At 47.7% G+C, this 15863-nt stretch overlaps 1 protein-coding gene across 1 annotated transcript; it reads left to right on the top strand.

Moving 5' to 3' along the window:
- Positions 1-13037: 13037 nt before the first annotated feature.
- LOC119269375 (NAC domain-containing protein 68-like) lies at positions 13038-14597 on the top strand. The gene is made up of 3 exons (XM_037551189.1): positions 13038-13437; positions 13563-13849; positions 13960-14597. The coding sequence occupies exons 1-3, from the start codon at positions 13203-13205 to the stop codon at positions 14380-14382; spliced, it is 945 nt and encodes a 314-aa protein (XP_037407086.1). The 5' UTR covers positions 13038-13202; the 3' UTR covers positions 14383-14597.
- The last annotated feature ends 1266 nt before the right edge of the window (positions 14598-15863 follow it).

Genomic DNA, 15863 nt, shown 5'->3' with positions numbered 1-15863 from the left:
AGTTTCAAGAAGGGCAAGGGCAAAAGGGGATACTTCATGAAACGGCAAATCAGCTGCTGCTCTAGTGAAGAAACCCAAGGTTGAACCCAAACCCGAGACTAAGTGCTTCTGTAATAAGGGGAACAGCCACTGGAGCAGAATTACCCTAGATACTTGGTAGATAAGAAGGCTGGCAATGTCGATAGAAGTATATTGGATATACATTGTGTTGATGTGTACTTTACTAGTACTCCTAGTAGCACCAGGGTATTAGATACCGGTTCGGTTGCTAAGTGTTAGTAACTCGAAACAAAAGGCTACAGAATAAACGGAGACTAGCTAAAAGGTGAGATGACGATATGTGTTGGAAGTATTTCCAAGGTTGATCAAATATCGTACGCTCCCTCTACCATCGAGATTGGTATTAAAACCTAAATAATTGTTATTTGGTGTTTGCGTTGAGCATAGACATGATTGGATTATGTCTATCGCGATACGGTTATTCATTTAACGAGAATAATGGTTACTCTGTTTATTTGAATAATACCATCCCGATCGTAGTGATACACATTTTCATGCCAAAGGTATAAGATAGTAATGATAGTACCACACAAATGTGGCACTGCAATTTGAGTCATATCGGTATGAAACGCATGAAGAAGCTCCATGTTGATGGATCTTTGGGCTCACTCGTTTTGAAAAGTTTGAGACATGCGAACCATGTCTATTGGTGTATATGCATGAAGAAACTCCATGCAAATGGACCGTTTGGACTCACTTGATTTTGAATCACTTGAGACATGCAAATCATACCACATGGGCAAGATGACTGAAAGCCTCGTTTTCAGTAAAATGGAACTAGAAAGCAACTTGTTGGAAGTAATACATTTTGATGTGTGCGGTCCAATGAGTGCTGAGGCATGTAGTGGATATCGTTATGTTCTTACTTCACAGATGATTTGAGTAGATGTTGAGTATATTTACTTGATGAATCATGAGTCTGAATTATTGAAAGGTTCAAGTAATTTCAGGGTGAAGTTGAAAGATCGTCGTGACAAGAGGATAAAACATCTATGATATGATCATAGAGATGAATATCTGAATTACGAGTTTGGCACAGAATTAAGACATTGTGGAAATTGTTTCACAACTAATACAGCCTGGAACACCATAGTGTGATGGTGTGTCCGAACATCATAACTGCACCCTATTGGATATGATGCATACCATGATGTCTCTTATCGAATTACCACGATAGTTTATGGGTTAGGCATTAGAGACAACCACATTTACTTTAAATAGGGCACCACGTAATTCCGATGAGATGACACCATATGAACTATGGTTTAGAGAAACCTAAGCTGTCATTTCTTAAAAGTTTGGGGCTGCGACGCTTATGTGAAAAAGTTTCAGGCTGATAAGCTCGAACCCAAAGCGGATAAATGCATCTTCATAGGACAACCAAAACAGTTGGGTATACCTCCTATCTCAGATCTGAAAGCAATAAGGGATTGTTTCTAGAATCGGGTCCTTTCTCGAGGAAAAGTTTCTCTCGGAGGAATTGAGTGGGAGGATGGTGGAGACTTGATGAGGTTATTGAACCGTCACTTCAACTAGTGTATAGCAGGGCACAAAGAGTTGTTCCTGTGGCACCTACACCAATTGAAGTGGAAGCTTATGATATTGATCATGAGACTTTGGATCAAGTCACTCCCAAACCTCGTAGGATGACAAGGATGCGTACTACTTCAGAGTGGTACGTAATCCTGTCTTGGAAGTCATGTTGCTAGACAACAATGAACCTACGAGCTATGGAGAAGCGATGGTGGGCCCGGATTCCGATAAATGGCTCGAGGCCATAAAATCCGAGAGAGGATCCATGTATGAAAACAAAGTGTAGACTTTGGCAGAACGGCTCGATGGTCGTAAGGCTATTGAGTACAGATGGATTTTAAAAGGAAGACGGACAATGATGGTAAGTATCACCATTAAGTAAGCTCGACTTGTCGTTAAGATTTTTTCCGACAAGTTCAAGGAGTTGACTATGATGAGACTTTCTCACTCGTAGCGATGCTAAGAGTCTGTTGGAATTATATTAGAGATTACTGCATTATTTATGAAATCTTGCAGATAGGATGTCAAACATTGTTTCCTCGATGATTTTTTGAGGAAAGGTTGTATGTGATACAACTGGAAGGTTTTGTCAATCCTGAAAGATGCTAATAAGCATGCAAAGCTCTAGCAATCCTTCTAAGGACTGGAGTAAGCATCTCGGAGTTGGAATGTATGCTTTGATGAGATGATCAAAGATTTTGGGTGTATAAAAAGTTTATGAGAAACTTGTATTTCCAAAGAAGTGAGTGGGAGCACTATAGAATTTCTGATGAATATATGTTGTTGATCAGAAATGACGTAGAATTTCTGGAAAGCATATAGGGTTATTTGGAAAGTGTTTTCCAATGGAAAGCCTGGATTAAGCTACTTGAACATTGAGCATCAAGATCTATAAGGATAGATCAAAACGCTTAATGGTACTTTCAAATGAGGACATACCTTGACATGATCTTGAAGGTGTTCAAGATGGATCAGTCAAAGAAGGAGTTCTTGCCTGAGTTGTAAGGTATGAAGTTAAGACTTAAAGCTCGACCACGGCAGAAGAAAGAGGAAGGACGAAGGTCGTCCCCTATGCTTTTGTCATAGGCTCTATACGGTATGCCATGCTGAGTACCGCACCTGATGTGTGCCTTGCCACATATCTGGCAAGAGGGTACAAAGGTAATCTAGGAGTAGATCACCAGGTAGCGGTCTAAATTATCCTTAGAGGAATAAGGATATGTTTCTCGGTTATGGAAGTGATAAAGAGTTCGACGTAAAGAGTTACGTCGATGCAAGCTTAACACCTATCCGGATAGCTCTGAGTAGAGATACCGGATACGTATAATGGAATAGCTCCAAGTAGAACAGTTATTTGAAATAGCTCCAAATGTAGCGTAGTAGTTGCATCTACAAGATGACATAGAGATTTGCGAAGTACATACGGATCTGAATGTTGCAGACCCATTGACTGGAACCTCTCTCACAAGTATAACATGATCAAACCCAGAACTCTTTGGGTGTTAGTCACATGGGGATGTGACCTTGAGTGTTAATCACATATCGATGTGAACTGGATTATTGACTCTAGTGCAAGTGGGAGACTGTTGGAAATATGCCCTAGAGGCAATAATAAATTAGTTATTATTATATTTCCTTGTTCATGATAATCTTTTATTATCCATGCTAGAATTGTATTGATAGGAAACTCAGATACATGTGTGGATACATAGACAACACCATGTCCCTAGTAAGCCTCTAGTTGACTAGCTCGTTGATCAATGGATGGTTACGGTTTCCTGACCATGGACATTGGATGTCATTAATAACGGGATCACATCATTAGGAGAATGATGTGATGGACAAGACCCAATCCTAAGCATAGCACAAGATCATGTAGTTCGCATGCTAAAGCTTTTCTAATGTCAAGTATCATTTCCTTAGACCATGAGATTGTGCAACTTCCGGATACCGTAGGAATACTTTGGGTGTGCCAAACGTCACAACGTAACTGGGTGGCTATAAAGGTACACTACAGGTATCTCCGAAAGTGTCTGTTGGGTTGGCACGAATCGAGACTGGGATTTGTCACTCCGTGTGACGGAGAGGTATCTCTGGGCCCACTCGGTAGGACATCATCATAATGTGCACAATGTGATCAAGGAGTTGATCACGTGATGATGTGTTATGGAACGAGTAAAGAGACTTGTCGGTAACGAGATTGAACAAGGTATTGGGATACCGACGATCGAATCTCGGGCAAGTACAATACCGCTAGACAAAGGGAATTGTATACGGGATTGATCGAATCCTCGACATCGTGGTTCATCCGATGAGATCATCGTGGAACATGTGGGAACCAACATGGGTATCCAGATCCCGCTGTTGGTTATTGACCGAAGAGGTGTCTCGGTCATGTCTGCATGTTTCCCGAACACGTAGGGTCTACACACTTAAGGTTCGATGACGCTAGGGTTATAGGGAATAGATATACGTGGCTACCGAATGTTGTTCGGAGTCCCGGATGAGATCCCGGACATCACGAGGAGTTCCGGAATGGTCCGAAGGTAAAGATTTATATATGGGAAGTCCTGTTTTGGTCACCGGAAAACTTTCAGGGTTCATCGGTAACGTACCGGGACCACCGGGAGGGTCTCAGGGGTCCACCAAGTGGGGCCACCAGCCCTGGAGGCCTACATGGGCCAATAGTGGGAAGGGACCAGCCCCTAGGTGGGCTGGGGCACCTCCCACCAAGGCCCAAGGCGCCTCCAAGAGGGAAAGGGGGCAAACCCTAGGGCAGATGGGCCCCAAGGCCCACCCCAGGTGCGCCTCCCCCTCTCCCCCTTGTGGCCGCCACCCAGATGGGATCTAGGGGCTGCCGCCACCCCTAGGGAGGGAACCCTAGGTGGGGGCGCAGCCCCTCCCCTTCCCCTATATATACTTGAGGTTTGGGCTGCCCAACACACACGAGTTCCTCTCCTTCTTGGCGCAGCCCTACCCCTCTCCCTCCTCGTCTCTTGCAGTGCTTGGCGAAGCCCTGCTAGAGTGCCACGCTCCTCCACCACCACCACGCCATTGTGCTGCTGCTGGATGGAGTCTTCCTCAACCTCTCCCTCTCTCCTTGCTGGATCAAGGCATGGGAGACGTCACCGGGCTGTACGTGTGTTGAACACAGAGGTACCGTCCGTTCGGCACTAGGATCATCGGTGATTTGGATCACGACGAGTACGACTCCATCAACCCCGTTCTCTTGAACGCTTCCGCGTAGCGATCTACAAGGGTATGTAGATGCACTCTCCTTCCCTCGTTGGTAGACTTCTCCATAGATTGATCTTGGTGATGCGTAGAAAATTTTGAATTTCTGCTACGTTCCCCAACAGTTCTCTCACCCTTCGGGGTTCAATTGCTGCTGGCGAGTTGCCTTCCATTGGGAGCCGCCAAACGAGCCGATGCCGCGATGAGGTTTTCCAGGGGGTTGGAGAAGTGACCCGGAGGTGTTGACACATAACGAGGAGGAGCTGTATTTACACGAGGTGGCTCCATGGCGCGTGGCTGAACTGGTGCACCGGGTGTCGTGACCCGGTTTGCCTCCGGCGGGTGGCTCCCCCCAGCCCCGGGTGTATGGAACAGGTTCCTCGGATCCAGCGTTAGAGGCAGACGTGACTGAGTTTTCTGATGCCCTCATGACCTCGTTTGATGCGTTAAGATCCACCGAGAGCCGAAAAGTTTCTGCTTGAAGTTGCTGAGCACGAGCATCCAGAGCTGCTCGTTCTGCTGCCATCCGGGTTTCCTCCGCGGCTAGATTTTCTTTAGCTTGCACCATCTCCTCCCGCATACGCGCTACTTCTGCGTCATGCTGGGCTTTATCCGCCGGTCTACCACAGCGGTTAACAGAGTCGTCAGCCGATCCATGAGGTCCATCAAAATCTGAGCCGGGGGCACGCAGGGTCTCCTGACCTAGCTGTTGCCAACCCGGTAGCTGCTGCTGCCGATGCGGTAGAATTTTGCCCGGGCTACGTCCCCGCCATGAAGACTCCGGCCCAATTCGGCGGCTCAAGAGGGTCCAGAATACTGCTGCCATCGAAACAGCCCCCGAGCATGTCGTCTTGCAGCTAGTACAACGAGTCGGTCTCACCTGTTGATGATGCAGTATCAAAGCAGATGGTCGTCTCCCCGCCTTCCATCGATCCTTCGGAGTATTCACCGCCATGGATGCAGCCTACGAAGGCATGTTTCACGACAGATTGAACACGGGTGGTCCTGGCGCGCTGAGCCATTTCGATGAGGTTGGTGTGGACGTCCGGCTCAGGGCCTGACTCGCCGATCCGTCCGATGAAGACGTGAATTCCGCCGAAGGGGACCCGGTACCCATACTCGATTGAGCCGGCCTCGGGGCCCCAGCCTTTGTCGTCGATGTAGAGCTTGCCGCGACGACTCTTGGTCATTCGGCCCACAGCGTATCCCTTGAGCCCTTCGAAGTTGCCTTTCAAGAACTCAAATTCATCGTGTGCTGGCCCCACGGTGGGCGCCAACTGTCGTGGAGTTGACACGGCAGATGTCCTAGAGCAAGGACTTAGTCGTAGGGCCATCGCACTAGGAAGCTTAAAGGGGTTAATCGGGACAAGGGACACACGAGAGAGTTTTATACTAGTTCGGCCCCTTACGATGAAGGTAAAAGCCTACGTCTAGTTGGGATTGGTATTGCTGAAGTTTCGATCTCCAAGGGGCTCAACTCGCCGGCTTGGTTATCGATTTGGTTATTTCTTGCCCTAAGCCGCCACCGGGTCGTCCCCTTATATACATGGGTTGACGCCTGGTGGCCTACAGAGTCTCGGCCGGCTCATAACCGTGTCCGGCTCGGTGACTTCCTTTACATGCCTTTCTTTACAAGTCTTTCCTTACATACGGTGGTTTACAATATCGGGCCTTAAGCCGGCCCCAGGCCTTTGGGCCTTCTATATGTTTTAATAAACTATCATCTTGGATGTATATTGGGCTTCTTATGTAACCCTCCATTAGGGTTGACACGGCCCCTCCTGGGCGGGTCATACTGGTAGTAATATCCCCAACAGAATGGGTCAAGTCAATCACATCATTCTCCTAATGATGTGATCCCGCTAATCAAATGACAACTCTTTGTCTATGGCTAGGAAACACAACCATCTTTGATCAACGAGCTAGTCAAGTAGAGGCATACTAGTGACACTCTGTTTGTCTATGTATTCACACATGTATTATGTTTCCGGTTAATACAATTCTAGCATGAATAATAAACATTTATCATGATATAAGGAAATAAATAATAACTTTATTATTGAATCTTCTCTGAATTCTTTTATGCATGATTGGTTTACTTTGCAAGTCTCTTCGAATTATCAGTTTGGTTTGGCATACTAGATTGATCTTTCTTGCAATGGGAGAAGTGCTTAGCTTTGGGTTTAATCTTGTGGTGCTCGATCCCAGTGACAGAAAGGGAAACGACACGTATTGTATTGTTACCACCGAGGATAAAAAGATGGGGTTTACATCATATTGCATGAATTTATCCCTCTACATCATGTCATCTTGCTTAAGGCGTTACTCTGTTCTTATGAACTTGATACTCTAGATGCATGCTGGATAGCGGTCGATGTGTGGAGTAATAGTAGTAGATGCAGGCAGGAGTCGGTCTACTTGTCACGGACGTGATGCCTATATACACGATCATACCTAGATATTCTCATAATTATTCGCTTTTCTATCAATTGCTCGACAGTAATTTGTTCACTCACCATAATACTTATGCTATCTTGAGAGAAGCCACTAGTGAAACCTATGGCCCCCGGGTCTATTTTCCATCATACAAGTTTCCAATCTATTTTATTTTGCAATATTTATTTTCAATCTATATCATAAAAATATCAAAAATATTTATCTTATTATTATTATCTTTATCAGATCTCACTCTTGCAAGTGGCCGTGAAGGGATTGACCACCCCTTCATCGCGTTGGTTGCGAGGTTCTTATTTGTTTGTGTAGGTACGAGGTGACTCGCGCGTGGTCTCCTACTAGATTGATACCCCTGTTCTCAAAAACTGAGGGAAATACTTACACTATTTTGCTACATCACCCTTTCCTCTTCAAGGGAAAACCAACGCAATGCTCAAGAGGTAGCAAAAATCAACAAGCTCCTGCAAGCTCATCCAGAAGTTCATCTATTACAGGCACTGGATATTTTCCTTCTATTGTGATAGCATTGAGATGTCTATAATCAATCATCATTCTCCAAGTTCCTTCTTCCTTTTTTGCTAGGAGAAGAGAAGGCACTATTACTATGCCTAATCATTCCTGAGTCCAGTAGCTCCTTAATCTATTTTTCCAGCTCATCCTTCAGATGTGGAGCAATTATGTAGGGCCTAACAGACACTGGTCTTGCCCCAGAAATCAAGGGAATAGTATGATCTTTAAGTATTCTTGGAGGTAGAGTAGTTGGATTTTCAAACACTACAACATGCTTGTCAGGCAAAACCTGCAACTCTGGTTGTGCAGCTTTCTGTTCTACAGGCCTTAACAGAGAAACAGAAAACACTGTAACTGCCATATCTTCAGGTAACAACCCTTCTAATGTAATTGTCTGCCCTTGATAATAGAATGACATCCATTTTTAGACCCAATCAACCTGCATAGGACTATGTCGAGCAAGCCAATCCAACCCAATTATTCCATCATAACTGGCCAAAGGTAACAGTATGAAAGTAGTAGCAAATTCCACCTGACCACAGCTCCATGAGCAGTGTTTCAAGACAGAATCACATTGCAGTGTACCTCCACTAGCTACAGCTACTGTCACATGAGCATGTGTCTGAACATTTGTCAATCTATGTTGCAAATCACTGTCAATGAAGCAATGTGTACTGCCTGAATCAACCAGAAAAATAAGTTACATGCCTTGTAACTCAATCAAAAGTTGCAGAGTGGGTGCATTAGATTGTTTCCCTACAGTAGTAGCAGACAAGTGCATACTACAAACAGACATTTGATCCTGAGCAATGCTATCAGTTGATTTTGTTTCTTTTGACTGAATATGATCAATAAGCTCCTGAACTATATGCAACTGGACTAACGATTTTCACACATGATCTTTAGACCATTTTTCACCATAGACAAAACACAGGCCCTTAGACTTACGAAAATTCCTTAGAGCAGACCATTTATCTTCAGCCTGAACTGGTTTCTGAACTTCCAAGCTACATTTATCCTCATAGTTACGATTTTCTGTGAGGTGGCAATGGTAATGGCATAGGACCCGATTTAGCAGCAGGGACTTGATTAATAGGTGTAATTCCTTCACCCAACTCCTCGTGGAACAGGGCTAAATCATACGATGCATCGAGATCATGTGGTTTCTGCATAGCAACGGCAACACGAACACCAGGTTTGAGACCATCCAGGAACCTAGTGGTGTAATGCAAGGAATTTGGTGCCTCTTCATACGCAGACAGTTGATCATATCAATCAGCAAAACGCTCCACATAATCACCTACGGAGGATGTCTGAGCTATCCGAAACAACTGACGCAACAATGTCTGATGCTGATTACGGCCAAAATGGCTCTGCAAACTCAGACAGAATTCAGACCAACTTGCCTGCGGTTGACGACGCTGCATAGATTCCAACCAACGAGCAGCAGCACCCTCAAATTGAGCCGTGGCCAGAGAAATCCATCGATGAGTCGGAGTACACCACAAACGAAACTGATCTTCACAACGCGTTTGCCACAAACGCGGGTTTACTCCATCAAATCTCGGCAGTTCCAAACGAGCGCCAAATGCAAACGAATCAGCAGTATCAAAGGAATTCGCCTCAGGGCCCAGAGAATGACGGAAAGGCAGATTGGGCTCGCGGGCACCTCTGACCGAAGGAGGGACATAAGTATTATGCGCCTTCCCCCGGTGATCATGGTCAAAGCCGAGGGAATCAGTCGGGGCACCGCCGCGACCATTCCCAGCCAGGCGCGATGGTGAGGGATCTTCATGTCGCGAAGGGCTCTCCTTCAAGCTGTCACCGCGGATCTGCTCCAAGTCCATTAGCAGCTCGTCGCGGACCCCGTCCACCCGTGAGGAAATCAAGCCGTCGAGAGTCGTGGTACTCGTAGCGATCAGCTTTTCCATGGCCTTAAGGAGATCCGCACCTTGTTCCTTGAAACGCTTGTCGAGGTCGACCGCGAGATCCGCGCGGAGAAGTTCGTACATGCCGCGCCCATCCTCCGACAACTTCTCCATCGCCGCCACTCGCCGTCGATCCCGCCACCGCGTCTCGTGGTGATGTTGGGGAAGCGCCAGGACCGCCGAATCTGATACCAAGTGTAAGGGTCGCGATCGATCTATGAGAGGAAACTAGGGTTCATGGCGAAATGGGGAAATTCGGTAGCGTGTTTATCCTCCCAACCTCCCTCACTGCTACAGCTAGTTACAATCGGCCGAAGCCGCCGTCCGATCCAAGCCAACTCGATTCAAACGTTACAAGGGGTATTTAAACTAGGACGTCCATTCCGGGCCGACGTTCCAGATGGGCTTCGTCTTCACTCGAGTGGGCCGTGCCGCAGGTCCACGAGATGATTTGAACTCTGCCGCCCTTCGTCTGCTTGTCGGACGATGAACGGGGTCTTCGCCTGTTGTCGCTGCTTCCTGATCATCTATGGCGCTGCCTGAGGCGCTGACAGGACTGGCTCCATAGCCCCAACGTCGACACTGCTGGCTGTGGTGTGGAGTTTGGATACTCCCCTGTTTGGCAAGCTGGTGGTAACTTAGTTTTCATTTTCTAAAAGCACACCACATGTAAAATCAACTGCGATGCCCAATTGCAGTTAACTTGCCCACACACCTCCTCCCACATGTCTTAATTTCAATCTCCGCAATAGTTTACGGAACAGGACAGAAACAAAGCTTCCACAGAAATCCATCAAGGGCCCACCAAAGTATCGGCGGATAATAATATCTCGAGTGCTCCCCGTCATTCCGATAGCCGAGACGCGGCCAGTGATGTATGCAACGCGACATGCCACTCACCGGATCACAGCTAATCCCGGCAGTCACCAGCTGTGCGATACCAAGAGCGGTAACCTGACAGCGAATCAACACAGCAATCTTGTAAATTAAACTGAAGAAAATCCCCAGCCCAATCCAGTTTTGGCCCATGGGAAAACGTAAGCTCACTGTCACCACGACAAAAAGTCCATCGCTTTCCCCGGAACTGCCCGCCCGTCCGTCCTTTTCGGCTGGAATTTCATACCATAGTCCACCGCCGGGGGAATGAGAAACCTCGGCCGCCGACAAGGCGCTATCCTTTTTCTTTTATCTGCCATACGGCTGGCCGACCAACCGCACCTCCGCCGGGTGGCCCGGGTCGAGGATTTGCTCGCCACCCCACCCCCGCCGTCGCGGCTGGAGGCGCGCCCGGGTGAGGTTCAGGTTCAGTGCACGTAGGTGGCCAGATTTCTTTATTTTACTGTACTACAGACAAGAGGAGATAGACCTACTCTGTCTCTCTAGGTGTCCCTGACTAGGTAAACAGATGGCGGTACTAGGTAGGAGTATGTGGTATGCTTCGGTATGAACAGGCCAAGCTTGAGCATTATCCTCTCGAATTGTTTAAAAATTCCTTTTTGGGGAACTTGAATTGTTTAAATGTTGTGATGTTCCAAGCATATCCTTCTGTTCTTCTGTGGATCGGCATGAGAATTTTGAACTGTGAAGATAGATAATGTTTCAAGCATATCCTTCTGTTCTGTGGATCGACTTGAGAATTATGAATTGTGAAGATAGATAATGTTTCAAGCATATCCTTCCGTGGCCGACATGGGAATTAACTATGTTGGCCCGTAGGACGGTGATAATCCATGTTAGACGCAATTGAAATGTCATATGTACTTCCCATTTAGTTGTGAATTATTTCCTTTCGCAGAAATAAAAAGTGGTCCAGGATTGAGCAACAGTCTTCCTAGCCAGCCGCCGCCTTCAAAAAGTTAGGGTTCTCTGCCTCCCGCCGGCGCCGGCGCCGGTCCGCCCCGTCTCCGGTGGCCTTAGGCCATGGAGATGGAGTGGATCTCGGCCTTTGCCGGTGAGAGGGCTCCGTTTTTAGATCTTTTTTCGAGTTTTATTAGGGTTTGTGTCCTATTCATGAAAGCGAGACGGCTGCGGCTCCCTGAAGATAGAATAAAGGTCTCCCCGCCTAGCCTCCGTTCCGGTGACTTGTCTAGCATCATTGATGGGCCTATGGAGGTGTGTCTCCGGCAGATCTATCTTTGGTGGATATATTTGCTCGGATCTGTTCGTCGTTCGTCTTCGTTCGTGTATCTTCAGGGTGGATCCTTTGATCTACACTCTTCATCTGCGGCGGTTTGCTGTTCTGGTGCGTTGGTTCTATGGGGTCTTAGCATGGCGACTTCCCGACTGTCTACTACAACAACGTCTGCCCGGCTCCGGCAAGGGAGGGGCGATGACAGCGGCGCGCCTTCAGCTCGCTTCAGTGCTTGTAGTCGTCGCTAGGTGGTCTACGGACCTTGATGTAATTTTTATTATTTCTAGTGTTCGTTGTATTACCATGATTGAAGATAAATAGATTGAAAGTTTTTCCCGGAAAAAGAAAGAAAAAAATGACATATGTACTTCCTTCGTTCATGAATATAAGATGTTGTAACTTTTTTTCTGAATTAAATGTACATAGACATGCTTTAGTGTATGTGTTACTCGTTTCAATATAGTTTAATATAGACATTAATATAGACCGCCTGGATTAATGTCTTAATTTTTTAAAAAAAATTGCATCCACGTTTATTTTCTTCTATACACAGAGAGTAGGACTTGACGTGGTCATGTATCCACGTTTATAGGCTGAAACTAAACAATGGCATCTTTGAAGGGTCACGTAGCATTCTACTTAGCGTGATCCCTCAACTTTTAAAAGTTTTCCCCGGAGAAAAATCCAAGGCGCGATGGAAAGAAAACCTTCACGCATGCAGGCATGCCATGCGCATGCGCGGGTCGTAACCTCATGTCCTCATACCTTCCTCCACGTATCACGACATAGTAGTGCATGGCCGCCGCAACTCGCACGTGGTGCAATGCAGCAGATGAGAGGTCGAGAACACGGAGGACCAGCCCGCGCCTGCCGACGCACCTAGACGCGCGGCCATTCGACGGGCCGCCGAGGCTGGTCGCGGGGATATATTTTCCCGCCGGAAAATCCCTCCCGCGCGCTTTTGACCCTTCCGTCCCTTTCAGCGCAGCCGTCGGGAGGGGTCAAACTCTTGTCGCCGCGGGAAACTTCCGCGCAGCAGCGCACGGCCGGCCGTCCTCATCCAAGCCCACGCCACGAGCAGCTCGGGGGCACGCGCGGGCCCGCCGCGGCCCACGTGGCGCGGGCGGGGGCCCGTATATAGCCGCCCCGGGCGCCCCGCCCTACAAACGTACTTGGTCGCCAAGGAAACGAGCCATCGACTAAAGAGAAGGGCTCCAGGTCCCAGGAGGCGGTATCACAACCAGCCGCCTTTCTCTTCCCTTCCAACACCGCGGCACCACCGCGCGAGGGCCGGGCTTTTCTCCAAGGTGGTGGAGCGAGCGAGCGAGCGAGCGAACGCGAGGAGGAGGAGGATGATGACGGCAATGGTGAAGGCTGAGCCGACGGGGGCGGCGGCGGGGGCGGAGGGGAGCAGCGGGCGGAGGGACGCGGAGGCGGAGCTCAACCTGCCGCCGGGCTTCCGGTTCCACCCCACGGACGACGAGCTCGTCGTGCACTACCTCTGCAGGAAGGTGGCCGGCCAGCCGCAGCCCGTGCCCATCATCGCCGAGGTCGATCTCTACAAGTTCAACCCCTGGGATCTGCCCGGTGCGCCTTCTCTTCCTCCTCTCTCCCCTCCCCTCCCCTGTTTTTTCCTCTCCTCCTTCCTCCTTCTTGGCTTCCTCGTTCTTGCTCCTTCAGTGTGTGCTGTGCTGACCTTGGCGTTCGTGCAGAGAGGGCGCTGTTCGGGAGCAGGGAGTGGTACTTCTTCACGCCGCGCGACCGCAAGTACCCCAACGGCTCGCGCCCCAACCGCTCCGCCGGCACCGGCTACTGGAAGGCCACGGGCGCCGACAAGCCGGTGGCGCCCAGGGAGAGCGGCGGCAGGACGGTCGGCATCAAGAAAGCGCTCGTCTTCTACTCCGGCAGGGCGCCCAGGGGCGTCAAGACCGACTGGATCATGCACGAGTACCGCATCGCCGAAGCCGACCGCGCACCCGGCAAGAAGGGATCCCTCAAGGTAACCCCAGCGTCTTCCTTCCAGTTTGCACTTTGCTCACCAACAATACTGATCAATCAATCGATACTGAATACTGATCCTTCTCTCTCTGTGATGTGCGGTTATTGCAGCTGGACGAATGGGTGCTGTGCCGGCTGTACAACAAGAAGAACAACTGGGAGAAGCTCAAGGTGGAGCAGGACATGGCTGTGGAGGCCGGGCCGAACGGGGAGGTCATGGACGCGCTGGCGACCGACGCCATGTCCGACAGCTTCCAGACGCACGACTCCTCCGAGATCGACAGCGCCTCCGGCCTGCAGCAGCATGGTTTCATGGACATGGCGCAGCAGCAGGCGAGGATGGTGACGGTGAAGGAGGACAGCGACTGGTTCACCGGCCTGAGTATGGACGACCTGCAGACTTGTTATATGAACATGGGGCAGATGGTGAACCCAACAACGATGCCTGGGCAGAACGGCAGCGGCTACCTGCAGCCGATGAGCTCGCCGCAGATGATGAGGCCGATGTGGCAAACAATCTTGCCACCATTCTGAGATGGAATAAGATATGGTGTAAATTATTGGAAATAGAAGTGATTAGACAAATACTTACTTTGCTGAACTAGAAAGAGGTAGAAATTTCCCAGGCATGATTCTGAAGATGTGGTGGTAGGCTTGTAGCAGTATTTATTCTTTGGTTTCGATCTATAAATTTGGTATTCTGAACAAACATGTGATTTTGTTCTCAAAATAATCTCAAGTCTAAACACCAAACTTATTCTTCTGACCCTTGATCAATCTGAAACAAATCTGAAACACATATTCCCTCCGTCCAGTATTACTTGTCTTGGATGTATCTAGACAGTTTTAGTGTTAGCTGTATCTAGAAAAATCTAAGACAGGTAATTTGGGACGGAGGTAATATATGATTATTTCACAGCTGATATTTCATTTTTCACCTCTTCCAATTATTTAAAAAAGAATATTTGGTGTTTATCCGAATTTGGTTACAGTGGGTTCAGATATTAACAGCATAATGGTAACATTCAGTGCATACATGAACAGGCAGACTGCAACTGGTTGTCGACCACGCAGCTATCGGTTAAAGTTGGGACGTGATCATGCACTATGTTAGTCTGCATCATGAGTCATATGAGTTAGCGACACTTGCAGGCTAGCAGCCATAAGATGCCATGAAATTGACAGTGGACACTAGCATGACAAGCATGGCTCAGTTGGCTGTAGCTTGTACAGAGAAAATAAGTTGTTTTCACCATAACTGTATCCATTACCTGTCATCGTCTTATCAACAAAATTTAAAGCAACTTGCATCAACACCATCTTTTGGAGACTGGACTTGCATAGCAGAGATCAGGATATATGTAGCGACAACTGACAGAACAAGCTACTTGCTGTTAGCAGGGATATCCTACAGGATATTACAGAAAGGTCTTGAAACATCACATGCGAAGATAAATTTTTGACGCGTACAATATTTATCGTCGGTATGATCGAATCCACTAGCTACTAGGCCTAACTGAAGCCACAGGATAGCAGAGAAAATAACGCCTAACTGATCAGATATAACTGGAATTCTGGTAGACGCTCACCTCAGAATCAACAGATTCATTGATTACAAGCAGGCTGGCGGCAACCCGCCCCAGCTTCGATCCAATGTGCTCTTGTAGCTGGACTATTTAGTGTGAACATGCACTGAATTAATGTTATCAGAAAGGTTGCAATGGCTGGCTGGCAGAAAGAAAACAATATGTTTGTCAAGAAGAAAATTATATGACCTAAACCTTCACACAGCGGCCAATTCTGCAGTGCGATGAGTGGTCACTAAATGGTTATATGTGAATAAATATGCCAGTACACTCTGCAAACAATTGAAGCATGAAAATGGAACTGCTAATATTGAATACAGCTACATATTGAAGTGTGTATTTAGTACTAGTATCAAACCATATGAAATGAGCTCTCACTATTTTGTAAAATCTCTGCACATATTATTATGTGAAAGTATAGGAGTCGGA

This window comes from Triticum dicoccoides, chromosome 3A, assembly GCF_002162155.2.
Source record: "Triticum dicoccoides isolate Atlit2015 ecotype Zavitan chromosome 3A, WEW_v2.0, whole genome shotgun sequence".
Lineage (NCBI taxonomy): Eukaryota > Viridiplantae > Streptophyta > Magnoliopsida > Poales > Poaceae > Triticum > Triticum dicoccoides.
Note: the sequence above shows the minus strand (reverse complement) of the source record. Positions and strands in the feature narration are given on the sequence as shown.

Excerpts from the sequence above, each read along its gene's own strand:
- LOC119269375 (XM_037551189.1), top strand. The coding sequence starts at position 13,203 with ATGATGACGGCAATGGTGAAGGCTGAGCCGACGGGGGCGGCGGCGGGG. Across the intron at positions 13,438-13,562 it reads CAACCCCTGGGATCTGCCCG|AGAGGGCGCTGTTCGGGAGC; the intron begins GTGCGCCTTCTC and ends GCGTTCGTGCAG. Across the intron at positions 13,850-13,959 it reads GCAAGAAGGGATCCCTCAAG|CTGGACGAATGGGTGCTGTG; the intron begins GTAACCCCAGCG and ends CGGTTATTGCAG.